Genomic DNA, 20017 nt, shown 5'->3' with positions numbered 1-20017 from the left:
TATTGCTTATTTATAATACTTGTTTTTTTTTTTTTTTTTTTTTTTTTTTTACTATGTCTCTTGTTTGCACTATAACCTATGCTGCTGTAATCCTGTAAATTCCCCCGCTGCAGGACTAATAAAAGATTATCTTATTTTATCTTATTTTGGCTGTGTTAATTCTACGCTATAGTGTGTCAGTTTCTTTTTTTTTTTTTTTTTTGAAGTTCCTGTTCCTATTCCTATTATAAGACTATAAGAAACTTTAGCAATACCCCAAACAAACCACCCGATAAGACCATCATTTTTAAATCTCTGAGTTATTACAGCATAAAATCAGCCAATACATTAGATCAGGCTTTCAATCTAGAGCCTTGGCTTAAAAAAAATGTAAGTTTTATATGGGGAAAATCCATGCTATTTTTCTGGTTTTCACGAGGGGCATTTCTGCATTTTCAATTCCTCTAGCAGTCAGTATACAGAACATAATTCAATGTTGTGTTTTTCCCCCATAAAGAGACCACAGTGGTATTATTTAAACAAACATAAAAAAGCAATACAATTCTGTAAAATGAAAATACATGTTTTATTAAACAATAGTTCTTCAATTACCAGAAATTAAGCATTGTGGGACGGTTAAGCTGCTGCAGTTTCACGATTCTGGCATTATGCGTGCTGGCTCACTGTGCTTTATAGGTCTAGAGGCTAGAGTAAAAATAAATATTGATTTTACAGTATTTTGCTTACTGGAAAATTAATGTTTTACAAGTTATTTTAATGAATACTGAGGACCGACCGCCCTCAGCTTTGTGCAGTCATCATACAGGTGATCCAGACTAAGAAGTGACAGCAGAGCTAACTTAGCATTTAATGCTGCCAAATACAAAAAAATATATTATACTTTTATTTCATATAGGGAGTCACATAACACAAGTAATTATGTAGTAAACAATAAAATACTTAAATGTAATTAAAACCCCAAGAAGACTCAGCGACACAATTTCACAAAAGATTAAAAATTGATTCTAAAAATGTTTTGTTGCACCTGCAGACTTCAAAGCTGAAAATAAGATGAAATGAATTCCTCGCTGTGGATCCCGTCGTTAACAGTGGCTTGCTAGCTCAATACACATTTTTCAAAATAAAACGATGGCAGACATGTTTGTTTTTTTTAAGAACTGATTTTAATTAATTCCACACGTCAATAACAGCTGTTAGAATACGATCATTTGAAATTTTACAGTTTTATCCTCAACAGGCATCAAAATGTGTCCCCATGTCTGAGCATTTGGTACAGGACATAACAATCTCCACCTTACAACCAGTCCTCCCAGTCCTCCCAGTCCTCTGTGGCATCAGCTTCGGCTGCTGCTGCTGCCCTCAACAGCATTCTTATTGTCTGTTTGCCTGTAGGAACAACTGGAGGCGATTCAAGGCTTAATAAAATATTATTTTAATTTTATTGTCTTTTAATATGAACATATAAAAAAAAACAACAACAAACAAAAACATTTACATCATGGATTGTAAGCCTCTGCCCATGCTACCTTATGCATTATTATAAGAAGAAGAGATGCCACTACAAAAAGAACAGACCCTTCAGCTCTCTCTCTCCGGCTCCCAAACAACCTGCAAACGTTTCTGGCTCAGTTCCACAGAAGCAACCTGCTTCACCTCCCATCTTTAACCACGAGGCAAAGAAAAGTTTTAGGGGATCCGCTCAAATAATGACCTTTAATAACCCGACAAGTGAACAATGCCATTTTTTTATATGTATAGAACTTACTTACAAATAGCCTAGTTAAAGAAAAGGTATTAGAGTTCTTTACAATAATTTGCTTCAAAGCGCCTTCTGTAGAATATCCTTTTCAGGAACACACTCTGATGTATTACAGGCAAAGTGCCATCGATCAATTTTGTGTGGATTATCAAACATTTTTCAACAGTGTATTGATTCTGTAAACCATGTCAAAATGTCAAAAGAAGGAGAAAAATGGAAGACCAGATTTGACTCGACCTACTTTTCCCCAATCATCAACCTTGTTGAAAGATGCATTTGCAACAGCGAGGCCTGGATCGATGTGGAAATGTCATTTTTCTCTGTGCTTGTGAGCAAAGGCGAAAGAAAAAAAAAAACAGATTCTGTACTGATCAAACCGTAACAAAGGGATGATGAGATAGGAGAAACATGCAATGTGGAGTTCATCTGAGTCACTTCTACTCCCCCAACGTGTCCCCAAGAGATGGTGGAAGAGAACTGATCACAATGGTCAGGGGGTCCTTAATTAACACTCACTACATGAGGTCTTTAAAATAAATAAGCCTTGAAGCTGGGATGAGGAATTAGATGATAGTTCAAACAGCTCTTGCATCACAGCAACATCTTTTCTCAACACTGATGACCTTCCTGCAGGCGAAACCTAAAGCCTGCACATGCAGCCCGAGCATCCTTCTTCGTGGAGCAGCCATCACATACTGACAATACTAGTGCAGGTGCAGAGGAATATTAGTTGTAAGCCTACAGCGTGTAGCAATTAAAGACCAATTGTATTCCAGCAAATAGATGTGACCTTATCTACATTGAATAGGCGGCCGAGGGGATTGTTGGTTGAAGCAGCGCCACTTGTTCCAGACAAGACCGTTTGTAATCCAATCAATGAGTTTAAGCGCGGTGGGGTGGCACTTATTGACACTTCATTAAGTTTCGTTGTGTCAGGGATGTTGAACCCGAGTACTCTGAAAGGTGCTTCGACTCAGGTCGGATTCATTCAGAGGAACACAAAAGGGGAGCGTTCATCAACAGCACAGCCGTGAGCACGGACCGACTTCAACTAAAACACTCAAACCACAGCAGCAGAGGGGTCGTGTGTTCTGAAACCAATAGCTCCTGCCTGCACAGAACAACAGCCACATGTTATGTCAATTGATTACACACACAACTGTTAAAGAGAATGTGAAGCTATTAAATAAATATGATACTTCCAGAGGAGGACATTGAAATGTGGGGGAAAAAGGGATGACAGCACTTCTGATTCCTGCTCCATAACTGTCCTTTACCACAGATTTGTTTTATTTTATTCTGCCTCTCTGTCAATTTATCCAACTGGAAAAAACATCTAAGAAATCCTCAACAAAATAAAACCCCTTCTCTCAGTCTGGGGTCTCATCTTAAAACAACAGGCTCCAATCTTCACCACTCAGAAAAAAGAAAAAAAAAGAAAAAAAGGCACCAAAATCTCTTGTTCCTGTCAGTGAATTCTAAAAAAAACAAAAAAAACAAAACAATCTGCTTTGGCACAGCCACCACAAAGTAAATTTAATGTGTTTCGTCAATATGCAATGCTGATATATCACTTCTAACAAGTCCTTTTACAGCACAATAACTGCAATTATGTTTTTTCAGAGTCCACCCACAACCTTTTCCATCACTGACACCTACAGTTTGCTTGGTTATCAACAGACTATCTCACCCTTTGACAAAGATTTAGTTGCTGCAGAGGGAACAGAGCTGTATGGGACAATGGAATATAAAATTAAAATAAAATAAATCTAAAGAAAAATGTAGGAAAACTAAATATCCAGTGTAAAATTGGCTTCAGAAAGACTCATCGATTCTTCTGTCCTTCACTTCTTTCTAAGCTACTCTCTGGTCAGTCTGCTAAGATTTTATGACTGAGGTAGGTTCTCTTTAGCTAAGGACAAAATAAAAATGGAAAGCATCACACATTGAGGCCAGTATTGTGATCTGCCCTTTCATAATTAAAAAGGATAAATTCCTGAAAAAAATCCTTTCAAGCTTTGAATTCATACTCTGAAGAAAGAAAATAAACACAATGGGAGAGGTTTTAATTTGCATCACACTCCAGATATCTCTCCACCAAATTTTCCATTCTCTTTTTCCCGTTGGTTGTTTTTGACTTTTTTTTTTTTTTTTTTTTTTTTTTTTAAACCAAAAACTGATGAGAAGCCTCCATTTTCAACTTGCCAGTTCATCACAAATGTGACAAAAAAAAGACGCACACATTGAACGCCCATGGCTAAAAGAGCCTGAAATTCCAAGTCAAATACAAAGAGAGATGAGGTGGTGGAGAGGAAATAGTCTGGAGAGAGAGAGAGAGAGAGAGAGAGAGAGAGAGAGAGAGAGAGAGAGAGAGAGAGAGAGAGAGAGAGAGAGAGAGGGAGAGGGGAGAGAGAGAGAGGAGGAAGGAGGGGGTGTGGTGGTTGGTGGTGCACGATCCATTCAGTCTCTCTAAGTAGAGGCAGGACGGTACAGATATTCACTGCAAGGTGACTGTTGGCCAGAAAGAGTTAGAGTTGCTTCCAGTGGTGTACAGTACAGAGAGGAAATCCTAATCCCTCTAGATTGAAGATTTAACAGTGCTTGTTTGAGTGTGTTTGTTTTGACCGGATACAAACCAGAGAGCTGCTAAAAGGCTCCGACGTTTGGGGCATTAGGGAGGGTCGTTGCATCTAGTGGATTACTGTGTTCCTGTCCTTTCAGCCCCCTGCCTCTCTGTCTCTGTGTGTGTCTGTCAGTCTACGAGGGGACAGAGCTGTGGGGTCAGTAGGCAGTGACCAGGTCCTTGTCGTAGTTGTACCGGCCCCTCTTCGGGGCGGGACTGTCGGCGCTGTCCTCAGTGTCCTCACTGTCTCCTCCTGCCCCGCCCCCTTCTTCCTCAGAGGACGAGTCAAGAGTCAGATCTACCACCGCGCCTCCTCCCGGTGCCCCAGCAGGTCCTCCTGCAGCCCCCACGGAACCGCTTCCAGATTTGCCCGTCTGGCTGGTGCTGCTGTGGGCCGGTGAATGGCCGTTTGCCTCAGGAATGCCTGCACACATCAAGGCCATTTTAAAAACTGACTGCTTCAAGATTTACACGAGCAAACTAATGCACGAAAAAAATTGATAACAAGAGGTTGAGTTGACAGGGTTTGACACTTACATATATCAACAACAGGATACTCTGGTGTGTTGCTGCGTTCTCTTTCTCTGTCCCTCTCCTTCTCATCTCTGATGGGTTGCCAGGATCCGTCGGTCAAGTACTCGATCTCCTCGATCTCCTCACTCGTCTCTTTCAGAATCTCGGATAGTTGCCTAAAATACAAGATGCTGTTTAGTGTCGCCTCACTAAACAGATTTCACACCAGGAAAGGAGCAAAATACTCCATTCAAACTCAAATGCAGGAGCCAAGTAGAGCTCTGCATGGGTTCAATCCTTTATTTCAGCCTGCAGAGCAGCTCGGTTCTTCTAAATCCTCAAATTACCAACATGAACACCATATCTCTATAATCTTGACCTTTTTTATTAAATAGCAAAATATCATTCAAGTTACTTTGCATGGGCAACATTAACAAAATAAGCTTGAACCCTTGACGGTTTTAGTATAATACAAGCTGAAAACTGTATTCTGTAAACGTCTCCTCAAAACCCCACGATAGACTAGGCTGATCAAAGTGAAACCTTGAGAGATGAGCTAAAGAAGGGACTTTCACACAAGCTTAACTTAAGGAATGCAAATATACCTCAAAGCCAAACTGAAACACAATGCGTTCAGTGTTTTTGAGAGCAAGGAGTGCCTGTGAAAGCTGCTACACGCCCAAATGGTTGTGGGTAAAAGTATTTTATCATGCTTCTTTTCCATTTCTGCTATTCAAATGCAGTCCTCATTAGTAGAAACACTGCAGGCCGATTACAGATGTACATGTTGCACCTATAGCTTATCAGGTGACTTCACATTAGTTGACATTACAAACAACTGTTAACTGACTGGTATTGTGACATCCCAAAAACCAGTGAAAGACCACTATTCTCGATACCTAATTTGATACCATTGTAAAACAATACAAGAATTTCCATGTACGCTAACATACACTCCTTTATTACTATCTGCATACTGTTGTTTGCAAATGTATTATTAATCCCTAATGATCCGCCTCAACAACTACATTTTTACATGATTACACTAGAACGCATCATAATACCGTAATTTATCTTCCGCCCAATACTGATTTTTACTGAATAGAGAATGAATGCATCATAATGTCTCTCAATGCAACCACCAAACGTTAGCTTTTAGCTTCGTTATTTAGCCAAGCTGGACTGTGATGCCCGCCGGCTGCTAACAATTTAAGATTATCAGGGACATTTTCTATCGTCCCTGTGACAATGGTGCTCTCTTAAGATCTAATCTTGTAAGAAAAAGCGAGTACCGTCACATTTTCAGAATTTTGGCATAGACTGGGTACTCCTAATATCCTTATTCACATGCCATGCAAGACATTTAAAGCTTTTAGAACTACACAAAAGTGTAAATTTGGTGAATTTATTAAGTTGAAGATGTTTCTGCAGTGGTGGGACAAGTCAGAGCATGCTTCTCTCTCCTTACCCATCAATAGTAAGCAGCTCAAAGGGGGCGGGCTTGTCACAGACTGGGCAAGTCCACGTGGGCTTCTTCTCATTCATCTGCAGGAAGAAGACTGCGTCGAAACACTGGAGATGGGCGCAAGTTAAAACTCGACATGGCACACCGAGCCTCATCTTCACCAGCTGGGAAGTGGGAGAGAGAGAAGTAATGAAGCTTCACAGTAGGATAAATATTTGGGAAACTGGCCTTTGATACTGCAGAACTAAAATAGAAAATATGCAGGACATTAAAAACTGACTTATCCACATTTTAAATAAAGGTTTACTCACTGGACAGATGAGAGACACCCGGAGGCCCGTTGTCGCAATTTCACTCTCTGGGTCAAAGCGTAGTTTGTCTTGGACTAAAGATAAATGGACAACAAAATATCACAAAGTGTCATAACAGACTATCAGACAATTGACTGTAATATCTTAAATTAGAGAGTACTACTAAAACAGTGCCAACAAAAAGTTTGAGTCTTTGACTTCTTGTTAGTGTAGTTTTCCATTTCATAGTCACATTTTCTAAAAACTGTAGTCAGACTTCAAAGGTATCACTTACTGCGTTCACGACAGCGTTCTGCACTTTCCACGGAGCAGAGTTTGAGTTGGCTGAAGAGGTCTGCTGCAGTGAAAACCCTCACTAAATACACCGCCACAGAGTACCGCTGAAAACACAGATTCACAGGCTGTGAGCACAAATTCTAAAAAGGCAACCACTCTAAAACAGAGCATATACATCACTGACTTTGTTAAACAACATCGGTGACCATACGTTTTGAGTAGTTGACTAAAATTAGGATTTAGGATAGAAATGAACAAAAATGCAAACAAAGCTAATAAAAATGTTCTCTACTGACAAAGGCTAAATCTAAAAATGCAAAGAAAATGAACACTGATTTATTCAAAGAGTACCTTAAGCCACAGACAAAGAAATACATAAACACACAAGGTATTTTATGGTAAGTCACATATACTTGGGTTCACTGTTCTTAGCTTAAGTTAGAAGAATCAAAGGCAAATCTGGATCCCTCCTGATTATATATGTTTTTTATGAAAGAGATCTTCTTTTATTATATTAGCAAATTACAAAAGTTGCACCTGAGGAAAACCTAACACAGCAAAATATTTCTATTAAAGAATGTTCACTATCTCTGGGATCTTTGTTTTAATTCACTAAACACTGGGAGTACATTAAACAAAACGTTTTAAGCTTTAGTGCAAATATGTCTTTATGCTTAAAAGGAAAGTTTGCATATTTTCATCTGGATCTCCATCCATCCTCTGCATCCAGTGACGGCAAGGAAGAATGTGGCATATCAGCTGTGGCCATTCAAAGACTTCCTTGTACTTCAAGTTTTGTTACGTTTCCAACAGCGAAGGCGGACTGGAATTTGTAAAGTGTACACTTTACAGTGTTTTAGCTGACTCAGTTATTTAGCTGAGAGAGGCCGCTCGAGCCTGCTGCAGCAGGAAGGGTATGGCCGAGGAGGACCCTCCAGAACCTGAGCTGCAGAGAGCAAAACACCAACAGGTGGAGCCTTTGCTCAGATTGACCCCAGACGCTGACAGAAACGGAATCAATCTGCTGTATTTAACGTTAGTGTTGGCAGTTTTTGTTGGACTATGCATGAAAGTTTCCCTCCTCACTCGGACAGGAGTGTGGTTGGAAACGCGAAGTCAAACTGGAAAAAGCAACAAAGTCCAGCCATCTAAAAAAACAGCTGCCAATGAGATGCAGCATCGGAGCAGCTGCTCAGCGGCATAGATACATCTTACTGAGTGATTTAAGGATTTATTCAACCAAACCTCGAGTAAATATTGTTTTACAATAAGTTAACGAGGCAATTAAGCTATTCTTAGATCAGGATAAGAGAAAAATTGGAATTCAGGTGTACGGTTGTATTTCCAGTGTAGGTTTACGAATATTTCCTTTGACATTTTGAGAGTTTATTTTGTTTGTTCATCAGACTAAAAGACAGCTTGGGTAACGTAGTAAACATGCTGCTTGTGGTAAATGCATCCTGGTACATGTAGGTATAGATCGCATGGCTCTGCTACAGCAGAAATCAGCTTTATCGGTCAATATAGCAGGAAAGGGGGATTTTATTGTTTCATATTTGGCTTCAGGACTTATTGGACATCCACAGAGCTGTTTTTAGCCGTCAGGCAACTTAAGTGCAGGTTTACTGTCGGCTATCAAGATCTGGCTATTTCCAAAACTTTGGGATAAGAAAAAAAAACTATGAACACACAAGGAAAACTGAATATAAAAAACAGTATCTTACTGTGTTTACTTTCACGTTGCTCATCCCTAATTGGTTTACACAAGAGCTCTAAAGAAGAGGATGCTAACAGAAGCAGAAGCAGCCTTCCAGCTGCTTATCTAGATCAAGACGCTAGGAAAAGTAGTTCAGCTCTTGGCCCTCAGGAGCTTTATTTTTTAATCTATTTGTACCATGCAGGACTGGCCAATGCAACACAAGAATTGCATGTCCCAGCTTGCATCGGCGCAGCACCACAACCCATAAGCTATGTAAAAATAGGAATGTATGAAATATTCAGACTCTGACCTTGCCAAAGTTTCCCCAGGTGATGGTGACTCTGTTGGTGGCACTGGAGAGATGCAACCAGGGAGTGATGTTTACAGGACGACAGGGACGGCGGGGCTCCACACCAGGCTTATTAGAAGGGTAATATCCCTGTAAACACACAGACACACACACACACAAAGTATTATGTAAATTATACAGTTTATCATCTTAATCAAATTGGTTTTGCATAATTTGTTGACATAACAGCGATAATAATTCCCTCTGAAGGGCTTGGATACAGTGTGAAAGACTAACTGGGCTCTTGATTGTTAGTTGAGCTGTCAGTTTGTAAACTGTGAAGCACTCAAATTAGAAAAAGTGAAAAGACAAGAAAAAAAAAAAAGCCGCTGCAAATTTCCCCGCTGCGGGACTAATAAAGGATTATCTTATCTTATTTTATCTTATCTTGCTTGCAAATAGTTAAAAGCTCAGTTAGAGAGCTCAGTTTTCCAACTGGAGCAAAACTGAAGGAGGAGCGCTGAGCTCAGAGCATCAGATTACAGTCACTCTTTCAGTGTTTTTTGTATTCTCCTCTGTATGTTCTTCTCGTTGTAAATGTATCTACTTATGTATTCATAACAAAAAAAGTAGCATCTGATATTAATACTTGATTGATGGAACTGTTACTACATACCAAATTTCATGTATCCTAACAATACAAGTTGTTAAGTTAGTAAGAGAACTGCACTGACTGAGGAAAGCACTTTTTACATCAGCACCTGTTAAAGGTATGGGGGTGTCTTTGGTTCTATTCAGCACAGTTAGGAGACAATTTTGTCCAATATTTAACAAACTGATCAATACAAAGACTCAAATAGAAAGCCAGTCTCTCTGTATTTTAAATGTATTTACAATATTCAATCCGCTTGGTAACACTATCTCCTTGCTACGGCTTTCCTACTTTTAATATTTGTAATTGGCCAACTTTGAGTTGTTGATTAACAAAATATATAGTATCAGAGCCATAACTAATCTCTTGTCTGTGTATTAATTTGTTGCTACAGAGTGATATGGTTCAACTGAACGATTCTGTGAATGTAGTCTTTCCGGTTTGATTTCTGACTACACACATTGTGCTCCCCAACATACCTGGACATTATTTATTGTTGCCTTATTTAACATCCACCTGTATAAGGTTGTCTAATCCATCAATACCATATATTATGACGATAGATTGGCTGTGACCAGGAAGTAAGTCTGCCTATGACACCCAAAATAGTGACTTATTGACTGTATTCAATAACAAATGGCTTACAGGAATGACTGAGGAAATTATTAAACATGAGCAGAGGAACAGCCAAACTTTAATCACATTTGTACACTGTAAGGTGTGGCTCATCTCCGAAATGTCAATGAACTCACCGGCACATGACAGTAGGACTGGTTTACTTTGACAGCAATGTTGGGAGGATACTGGTCTTCCTGGGCACCAATGGAGTCTGTGTAACAGATTCTGCAACAGAGAGTCATAGGAGAGAGAAAGTTTAGTATTAGAATGTCTGACTGTTAAGAATCAGCCTCTTTATCAGTCAAGTCTTTTAGTACTTCAGGAACTGATTCTTAAAATAAAATAATCTCGGATTTTAAAGTAGATAAAAAAGCTAAATTCAAAAGCCATTTCCCATGCGTGGTAAAATGTTTTCCCCATTTTCTCCCTTGATCATTTGTGAGAGAAATTCTGATTAACAGCACAATCACTGGCAGAACAAGCGCATTCCAGGAAAAATGTTTTTCTAAAAATTGGGAACTTACCTAAGAACGACTTGGATTGATCTCATTCCTGGACGAAGCTCACTGAGAAAGTGAAAAGGTCACAAAGAGAAATAAGCATTAGTTACAGAGTTTGTAAATGAAGCTAAAGTTAACAATTCAGATCTGAGGAGAAAGTTTGGATTGTCTTACGTTGCATTTCTGATCTGGTCTGCTTGGTTTGGAGTTAATTCAAATATGCATTGACTGTCCTGCAGTTTCTCATTGTTCTGGGCAACTGTAAATACGTTTAGAGAAACTCCATCACAAACACAGCAACGTATGTAGATATAACATTTCTACAAAACAAATAATTTAAATACAAGGACACAGAAACATCAAGATATATACACTTACTTAGCTCTGTTGGTAACAACAGTGTCTCCAAAGTTTGGTAAAAGGGCAGTGGCACCAGCTTGACCTCTGCTGCAGGTGTGGGGATCGGTTTGGAAATGCCGTTGAGGTAGTCTGCGCCCTGAGAGGTGGCAGTGGGGGAGGAGCTGAGGGATGAGTAGGCTACGGGGACGCCATCTGGACGCCGCGCCGCAAGCCAGCCAGATGTTTTGGGGAAGCGCGACTCGTAGAGCTGCCTGACGTTCTTCAGAAGCTCTGGGCTGTATTCAGTCTGCACTAGCCTCAGTGCACGCCCCACCAGGTCCTGTTTCAGCCCACTTTTGCTGCGGCCCATTGAGGCCAGCAGTGTCTGCAGGTCTGAGACCCGGAAACTTTTGACCATGTTCTAGAGGGAGGACAAGACAGAAAACATTAGAAACATAATACTGGGACAATGAAGTCTGTAAACGGGGAAGGCTTCGGTGACATTACATTACATTACAGTCATTTAGCAGACGCTTTTATCCAAAGCGACTTACAATCAGTAGTATATTACATATCATTCACCCATTCACACACTGATGACAGGCTACCATGCAAGGTGCCACCATCAGACTCTAACTAACATTCATGCAACATCCAGTCCACACCGATGACACCGTGACAATGCCATGAATGTCCATAGTCATTTTAAGAGCCATGTCAAAATCCAAGGGGTACTGATACTTGATCAAAATGTAAAACCAAGCTTCTCTGACTTTTTCAGCATTTCTCGTTGACGTTTTTCTGAATATATTCAATCTGATTTTCTAATGGTATCACTTTCTGTGAGGGAAAAAAAAATCACTGAATAACCCAAGGCAGAAAATACATTCCAGTATATCAGTGCTAGTATTCTGTGAATTGCACGGATGCACCAGTAATGATACTGGGCCAATGTTGACTCAAATAGCTGGATGAAAAATAGATGACAATGGGGCAGATCTATTGAATTCAATTCTATGTTTCTATACTGTTTACATTACACACTGGAATCTTTATTCCTGTTTAAGTTTTGACCAAATTGTTGCTGCATTAAAAGGGAATAGCAATTCTGTAAATTTAGATTAATACATGTATTAGTTACATTCTGTTTTACAAAGTAAGATGCACAATGGTGAAGTCAAGCCTGGTTTTTCTTGACAGAAAAGAATGATCCCAATCAGTTCTTCACAGTGAAGCACACGACTTATTAATTAAAACACTGGTATCAGATCAGTACTCGGTATCGACCGATGATGCCAACGACAGGCTCCACACAAATATTTACAATTAACTTGCAGCATTTAACATGATATAACGATGCCTCAAACTATTTTATTCTTGCAAAAATGAGCTTCTATCCTTCCTACAGGGGCTAGAACCTCCCTCGTCATTAGTCTGATATAGTAGAAATCACATCGCTTCTTATTTTGATCACTTGCATTATTACCCCGTTCTTAAAGAAACTGAGTGACCATTAAACAAACTCTGCAGTGCAGCAGCGGTTAAGATGAATGACTGCACCTCTGCATTTTCAAAACATTACATACACATTTCGCAGTCATTTAAGCCACAAAAACAGAAACAACAAGGTCCAGCAAGCCTGAAAAGCAAAAGGCATAACCACCTTAAACAGGATTTAGTTTAAGTATATAGATCTATGGTTTTAGCTGAAATCAAGCAGACTTGTTTATGCTGTTTATGTTATGATTCACAGCTCAAACATCTTGTGAATTATACTTTTGAATGTTGCAAAGAATTGTGGTTTTTTTTTTTTACTTTACAGTCAGCTAATACTATCTGCCTTTTTTTCCAATGAAGAGAAGCTTAGAGTCTTTAAGTGTTTTTTGATCAAGAATGAGGTTTAATTAATCCCCTTTAAAACGTGGTGTCATTCAAGAAAAAACTGATTTTTGTTTTTCTTTAAAGAGACAGGTATACTTTTTGGCTTGCACAATGTTTACATGTGTACCACAGTCTGTTGTCCCATTAGGTAGAATACACCTTCTATGTGATACTAACAGAATACAGAATATGGTCAATAACTGAAGGCAAGTATTACCAGTTACATCTCATTTGTACAACAGTGACAATGCAACCTTATGCACAACACACACCATTATAAAGCAAAGATGTTTACTCTTTGAATAACTTAACAGCAGTGCTAGTCAGCTTTGTGTGACATTGTTGATTTGAGCACCAGTTGCACTATGTGTCTAGATTGAATTTGCAAATATTATATTCGTATTAGTTTGTTTCTGCACTGTACTTTTGCTCTGGTTTATGCCATTATGCCTTCTGGTGACTAGTAGTTCTCTTGAATACCTATGTTGGATACACTTATTGTAAGTCACTTTGGGTAAAAAGCGTCTGCTAAATGACTGTAATGTAATGCACAAATAACACAGACTTATGTGCAATAAATGAAGCCATAAAGTCAGTAAAGTTGCCATTTGAATCAGCCTCAATGGGGCAATCTGGGCTGCGCTACTGGGCTGGCTAGCTGCTCCACAGACCTGGCTGTCGGTCTTCAATCATGGCAACTAGACATTTTGACAGGTGCACAGCTTCATAAACTACACTGCTAACAACATCATTATGAGACAGATAACGTCGAGTAGGGCAGCATGCAGCACGCTTGAAGCCGACCCAGGAGTGTTTTTAATGGTCCCATCATTCATTTTCTGTGTCTTCCTTCAGAGCCAGCGTGATGCTAGCTCAACCAAACGCACTTGCATAGTTAACATTGCCCTAGCATGCTAGCTGCGTTAGCAACACAAGCTAGTCCGTCCAGTCGTGAGTGTAATACGCCACATTTCTAAGAGTACGGGCTCGTAAGTGTATTCATACAAAGCCCCCGCTTTCCCCCTTGACCAGGCTGAGTTTCAAACCCCTCTCCCGCGCCATTCTCCCGTCAAACCAAAGCTAGTCAAGCTCTACTTGCCATCGCTTCCACCAGTTCGGCCGCCATCTTCGTGCAGCAGTACCGCGAGAGTCAGAGACGACGGCTAGTCTTTCACCAATGAGAAGCGGGCTCTGCTTTGATTGACGGGTGGGTTCAGCCAATCACAGCGCGGAGTCGACCGGAGCCCCGAAGAGCTATACACAAAAGGGGCGGGACCTTCGGGTTTTAAAGTCACAGTGCAACTTTTTAAAAAACACTAAGAGACAGGTCTCATTTCCAAAATAGGCCTCAGTGTCAATCAATGACACCACGTGTCAAAGTATTTTGATACCTGTAATAGTTCTTTTTTATAGTATTGAGATATTGTGAACGTGTGTCTTGAAAATTGTTTAAATTCAACCTGGTTGTAAAGCATGGCGTGTCAAGTGGATGAGGTCGCATGGTGTGTTCAAATCCCGTCCGAACGAAATACTCCGTTTCGGGTCCTGCGAGCGGCCGTGAGATGTGGAGTTAATGCTTTGTCTGAGCTATGTTCATAATTGAATGGAAATGAGTTAATAACGAGATACACTTTCACGTCAAAGTGTAGACCCGTCATACCCTGTCCAAAACACACACAAGTACCATGTGGTGTCAGGCCTTTAGCAAAATGGAAACAAGTATCCAATTGGACACATTTCTACTCCCTCTGGTGATCCAGCCCTGCTTTTCCAGAAGCTTCTTATATGGGGGCAAATAATAGCCTCATGGAAACACAAAAAAATCAATTGAAGGAGTTGCAATATCATGTAATAACATGGGTTCGTTTTGTTTTGGCTTTTATTTTTTTGGGATGTGAAGTGTCAATAAAACAATGCGGTGCGTTCAAAAGGACAGCTGGTTTTGCCACCATGTTGCTTCATGGAAAAAAGGTTATTTATGATTATGATTTATAAATAAAAATATATATAAGATAAAGGAAATGTAGTATTCAGAAATTTTCAAACACCTTTCTAAATTTAGGTCAAAAATGTAGACCCAAATGACATCCTTGAGCTCTACAATCATGCAATTATTTTTAAATTACATTATCTGTTCATGTTTTTTAATTAATAGGACATACATCTGCATAAGCGTTCATCATTTAGCTAATTACAATACAATAGCTTGCTAATATAAAGGCAGAATGGTTCTCTCTACTGGGTATGTAGGCTATTACATGTTCCTTTATTTAAACAGAAGAGGGCAATATGGTCCATGATTTGACCTGACTGTCATTTAATTCATCCCCTCACTGAAATCACAGAATGAAGTAAATCTATACAGATAGTATACTATGACTGTTATCTGCACTAATTTGATGACGGCTGAGGTGAAATTGTGTAGGACAATATCTATATCTTATTGTTGGAAGATGTCAATTTCTACAACTCCACAACAAGTCTAACAAGTCTAACAAGTCGATCAGTAGCCTATAAGAAAATGCACACGGACACACTTTTAAATCTTTATTTGTTTCAGATACCAGAGACATTACAGATACAAAACATTTAAATTATTTACATTGATCATTTGCCATTTAATGTAACAATGTAACTGTCAACAGGATTTTGAATTAAATTATTTCATACACTGAAAGTGTGACACAGTTTCACTGAAGCACTAAAAGAAGCAGATACAGAATGTGTATGCTATGCTGCAAACATTTTAAATAGTTTATTTTACTTTGATCTTACTTATGGAGAATTTAAAGGCAAATTAAACGAAGATTCAAGCGGTTGAATGACACCACGTTTTAAGGGGGATTAATTAAATCTCATTCTTGATCAAAAACACTTAAAGACTCTTGGCTTCTCTTCATTGTAAAAAATGCAGATAGTATTAGCTGACTGTAAAGATAAAAAAAAAAACAATTTATTACAACATTTAAAAGTGTAATTCACAGGATGTTTGACCTGTATATGATAACATAAACAGCATAAACAAGTCTACTGTGTTTCAGTTTAAACCATATGACATAAAAGTGTGGCGTAAATTAATTGTTGACATTGAAACATCATCACAATAAGAGCACAAATGATACAATTTCAGAGGTAAAGTTTAATTAAATATTATACACAGAGCTAAAATCAGTAAGTCCTAACACACTATTAGAGACGCTAGTCAATAACTGAAATGTAGCGTACTTCCTGAAAAATAAACCACAGTTAGTTAGCAAAATAAGCATTACACAATTAAAGATTACAATATTATACAAAAAAAAGAAGTAGTGCAGAGGCATTTCATTTTTATCACTGAGATCTTAAAAGTTATCTAAAATGATATTTGTTGAGCTCATTCACAAGCAGACATATGACTTGTAGCTAACTGTTTTGTATGCGAAAAAAAACATTTCCAATGGCTAACAATAAAAAAAGTCTATTTTAGAATAATGGGTAGAATTGGAATAAAAGTCACAGGACACACAGATAAAAAAACAGGTTATGTCAACAACAGGGAAATAATTTATTAGATCTTACAGTCATACATTTTTATGTTCTGTTAAGTTTCTTCACAGTACATTCGTGCTCTTTCCAGAAAAGGAGGCGCGTCTGATTGTGTTTTGTCTCCAAAACATTGAACTTGACAGTATCCCCATAGACAAAACAACTTTAACAGGATAACACTGGTATCTAAAAGGCCTTTGATCGTACAGCATCCGTCCTCCGCACACCATGTCTTGCTAAATCTTGAGTGTTTAATCTCCCGTAATTACAAAGATTTGCTTAGGTTAATAAAAATAATCCGCCTCAATTGAGACCCCCTACCTGGACCTCCCCTGTGCCTTCTTTGCCCCTTTCTGTGAGGGATAAATTCACAGTCATATAAATAGAGACACCTTCACAACCATGAAGCACAACTCTTCGAATTCAGGAGCAGAAAGAGCTGTTGGATATCGAGAAAGTGGTTTTGATCGTGAGGTTTGTCAGAGAGGCGAAGACATTTAATTAAATGGTGTTGCTAAACAAAGACGCTGTATTTAGTCTTATAGAGTGACGTCATTTCCACGGGTTGAGATTGTGTCGCTCGTGAGCGCATCGAGGTTAACAACAGTTGAGAGGCTCATCTTTATCTGTGATCTTGTCAACAGTAAGACTTCAGCGAAAGACGTTAGGGGCATTGAGGCGTTCAGTTGATGAAGGGTCCTGCTCTTTACAAGAAAACTGCCATGCTGTGAAACTCAGGCACAAAAGAAGGACTTTTGGGGAGAGCGACTTTTCATTTATCACCTGATATTTATTCAACAGTCAGTTTGGAGCCAATTAAACCTCCGTAATGAGTGTAAAATATCTTAATTCAGAGATGACAATGGAGGACAGAAGCAGCCGTGCCGGCGGCAGAGAAAGGCTGGGACTGAGCTTCACTATCGACTACCTTCTGTTCAATAAAGGAGTCAAAGGTTCCAAAGAAGAAGCGACAGGAAGTCGTACAGCCGAGCAGACGGCGAACAACCTGCTAAATCATCAGAATCCTAAAGCCGAAGAGGTGGGGATTCGCCCTGAGAAACTGGAGAAGCGGCGGCAGAGGTCAGAGGCAGAGGCTGAAGAAAGGAAAGTCAAAGAAGAGGAGGGGGATGGAGAGCAAAGAGAGGAGGGGGAGGAGGAAGTGACCACCACCACATCTACCGACAGCAGTCCGGAGAAGTCTGCAGACAAACCCAACCAGTCGTACATCGCACTCATCTCCAAGGCGATCCTGGCGTCAGAGCAGAAGAAACTGCTGCTGTGTGACATCTACCAGTGGATCATGGACCACTACCCTTACTTCAAGAGTAAGGTACGTGCACATTGTGTTATCTTTGTTGTGGTCAAACTGGGGGATTATGGGAGGTAAAAACTACGACTCAGGAGAAAGACGTAGGACTATTTAGTCAAGAATCATGCTGCTTTACTTTGGTATCTCGTCAAAGCCATCGGTAAGGTGATTACGAGAAAGATAACGGGACTTCGTGTTTGCCCAAAGTCTTCAACGTGTTTTGTTCGGTCGCTGAAAAATAACGCGGCAGCCATTTTCCCCGCAAGCGAAGCGACCTACTTGGCACAGGTAATCTGTCTGAGTGGTTAGGCAATTAGGTGCTTGCGGGGACACAAGATGATCTTCTTGTTGGCAAATTCACAAATAAACTAATCCTGTTGCTAGGGTTGCGAACCGCCTAGGCCTTCACCAGGTGCAACAGATTGGACGTAGCCCCGTGGATTAAAGTTGATCACTGGTTTGATGTGCTAAAAAGGTAACCGAGGGTGTTGCGTCTTACCGCGATCATATGCGTTCTTGACACGTTGTGGCTTATCCTGCCAACAACAGGACAAGGTGACATCCTGACGAGGATCAGTGATGCTAAACCGCCACCAATGTTAATTTTCAATTGGGGACACCCTAAGTTGAACTCTTACTTACATTTCCAGGTTTTGTTTTTTTGGGCCTAATCTTTTCTCTACTTGCTCCAACAGGATAAAAACTGGAGGAACAGCGTGCGCCACAACTTGTCCCTGAACGATTGCTTCGTCAAAGCAGGCCGCAGCGACAACGGTAAAGGCCACTTCTGGGCGATTCACCCAACCAACTACCAGGACTTTTCTAACGGGGACTACCACTGTCGGAGGGCGAGGCGGAGGGTTCGCAGGGCGGCAGGACAGTTCCCCCTCTCTTCCCTGAGCTCCCTGTACCACCCTGCCCTCGCCCGGCCCCACAGAACCACCTACTGGTGCTGCCCTCAGGCCCAAACAGTCCCTCTGTCCTGTTTGGCTCCCAGACTCTACTGGCCCTGGTCCAGCGTGCAGCCACAACTGGGGTTCCACCCGAGCCTTCATGCCTCTGTACTCTGAGAGCGAATAGTTTGTACTGTACTCACAGTTTGGCTCTGAATTACTGTTACTAAAGAGACATTTTAGACATTTTATTATTTGCTAATGAATACTTGATGTTGGAATTAAAGTGGACAGTGTAACATTATATTCTGCAATGTAAAGTGATTTTAGGGTGTTCAAGGTCTTCGCACTTCTTTTATTTGTATTCTAACTGTTTTTAGAATAAGAAAAACACACAATGTTTTGTTATAATCGCATTAAATTATATTGAATTCAACACCTTGTGATGTTTTGACTCAGCTGCCTCAGTTGTGATGTGTGTGTGTGTGTGTGCGTGCACTTGTCTGTGTGTGTGTAGATTGCACTAAAAGTGAGCCCATCGCTAAAGTACCTCCCGGTGTTAGATGCTAATTAGTCAAAGCTGTCGGGATGCAAAATCGTCTGCCTTAAGACACTAAAATCGGGCTTTCCAAAGCCGACTCCCAAGGATATGAGGCCGGATAATCTGAGAAATCCCCAATAGTTTCAAGAAATAGGAAGCTTATCACACAGTGTAATCCATAACCGCTGCTGCAGAAAGAGGGGGGACCACAGGAGGTCAGGGATGAAGGAAGCAGAGGAAAGGGAAGGAGGCAGGGAGAGAGGGGAGGGGACGCTGATTTATTGGAGAGAGGTGGGAGGGCTTTTTTAGGGATTCTCTATGTGTTTAAAAGAAGAACAAGTCGAGGCCGACACATATAGCAACTGAAATAATGAAAGATATACAAATCTACTGTCAAAATAAATACGACAAAAGCCACATATCATTAAGGGACACCCTAAAAATAATAACTGGACCTGAAACTAAAGCAGGAACAGTTAAGTGAGAAGATAAGACTCCAAAATACTGCTATAATAAGAATAAAGTCAATTTTTTACCTGTCTGGCTCTCACATCAATAGTGAAATTCCTCTCTGAATTGCAAAGGTTGGCATTTACATCCACAGTGCTCCAGCCTAAGAGGATTAGGTCATACATTGACTTTTCAGAAGTTTGTTTGTCTCGGCGCATGTGGGCTTCCTATTCGCAAATTATCGAATATTTGAATAAGGCAGTATTTGACATGAAATTAGATTCTAAACCGACAAACAATATGTCAGAAGGATGAAGCTTAAGATAGAGAGAGAGAGAGAGAGACAGAGAGACAGAGGGTCAGAGTTATTCACA

The 20017-nt window shown here is 40.0% G+C and overlaps 2 protein-coding genes across 2 annotated transcripts; one reads left to right on the top strand and one right to left on the bottom strand.

Annotated features, from left to right (window-relative positions):
* Positions 1-4154: 4154 nt before the first annotated feature.
* Positions 4155-14065, bottom strand: pias4a (protein inhibitor of activated STAT, 4a). Its single transcript, XM_054602797.1, has 11 exons — positions 14025-14065; positions 11084-11465; positions 10880-10964; positions 10730-10771; positions 10340-10430; positions 8957-9085; positions 6946-7051; positions 6672-6745; positions 6364-6524; positions 4920-5071; positions 4155-4806 (listed from the first exon to the last, which is right to left on the bottom strand). Exons 1-11 carry the CDS (start codon positions 14049-14051, stop codon positions 4541-4543), a joined length of 1515 nt encoding a protein of 504 aa, XP_054458772.1. The 5' UTR covers positions 14052-14065; the 3' UTR covers positions 4155-4540.
* Positions 14066-17312: 3247 nt separating this feature from the next.
* On the top strand, positions 17313-18829 carry foxq2 (forkhead box Q2). The gene is made up of 3 exons (XM_054603014.1): positions 17313-17530; positions 17636-17780; positions 18455-18829. Exons 1-3 carry the CDS (start codon positions 17313-17315, stop codon positions 18827-18829), a joined length of 738 nt encoding a protein of 245 aa, XP_054458989.1.
* Positions 18830-20017: the final 1188 nt, after the last annotated feature.

Source organism: Anoplopoma fimbria, chromosome 8, assembly GCF_027596085.1.
Source record: "Anoplopoma fimbria isolate UVic2021 breed Golden Eagle Sablefish chromosome 8, Afim_UVic_2022, whole genome shotgun sequence".
NCBI classification, from domain to species: Eukaryota; Metazoa; Chordata; class Actinopteri; order Perciformes; family Anoplopomatidae; genus Anoplopoma; species Anoplopoma fimbria.
The sequence above is the reverse complement of the archived record's forward strand: the minus strand, read 5'-3'. Positions and strand labels throughout refer to the sequence as shown.

Bases quoted from the DNA above. Each gene is read 5' to 3' on its own strand.
- pias4a (XM_054602797.1), bottom strand. From the start codon at position 14,051: ATGGCGGCCGAACTGGTGGAAGCGATG. The intron at 11,466-14,024 runs GCAAGTAGAGCT...TCCTCCCTCTAG, and splicing joins CCGAACTGGTGGAAGCGATG to AACATGGTCAAAAGTTTCCG. The intron at 6,525-6,671 runs GTGAGTAAACCT...CCCACTTCCCAG, and splicing joins GGGTGTCTCTCATCTGTCCA to CTGGTGAAGATGAGGCTCGG.
- foxq2 (XM_054603014.1), top strand. From the start codon at position 17,313: ATGGAGGACAGAAGCAGCCGTGCCGGCGGCAGAGAAAGGCTGGGACTG. The intron at 17,531-17,635 runs GTCAGAGGCAGA...ATCTACCGACAG, and splicing joins CTGGAGAAGCGGCGGCAGAG to CAGTCCGGAGAAGTCTGCAG. The intron at 17,781-18,454 runs GTACGTGCACAT...TTGCTCCAACAG, and splicing joins ACCCTTACTTCAAGAGTAAG to GATAAAAACTGGAGGAACAG.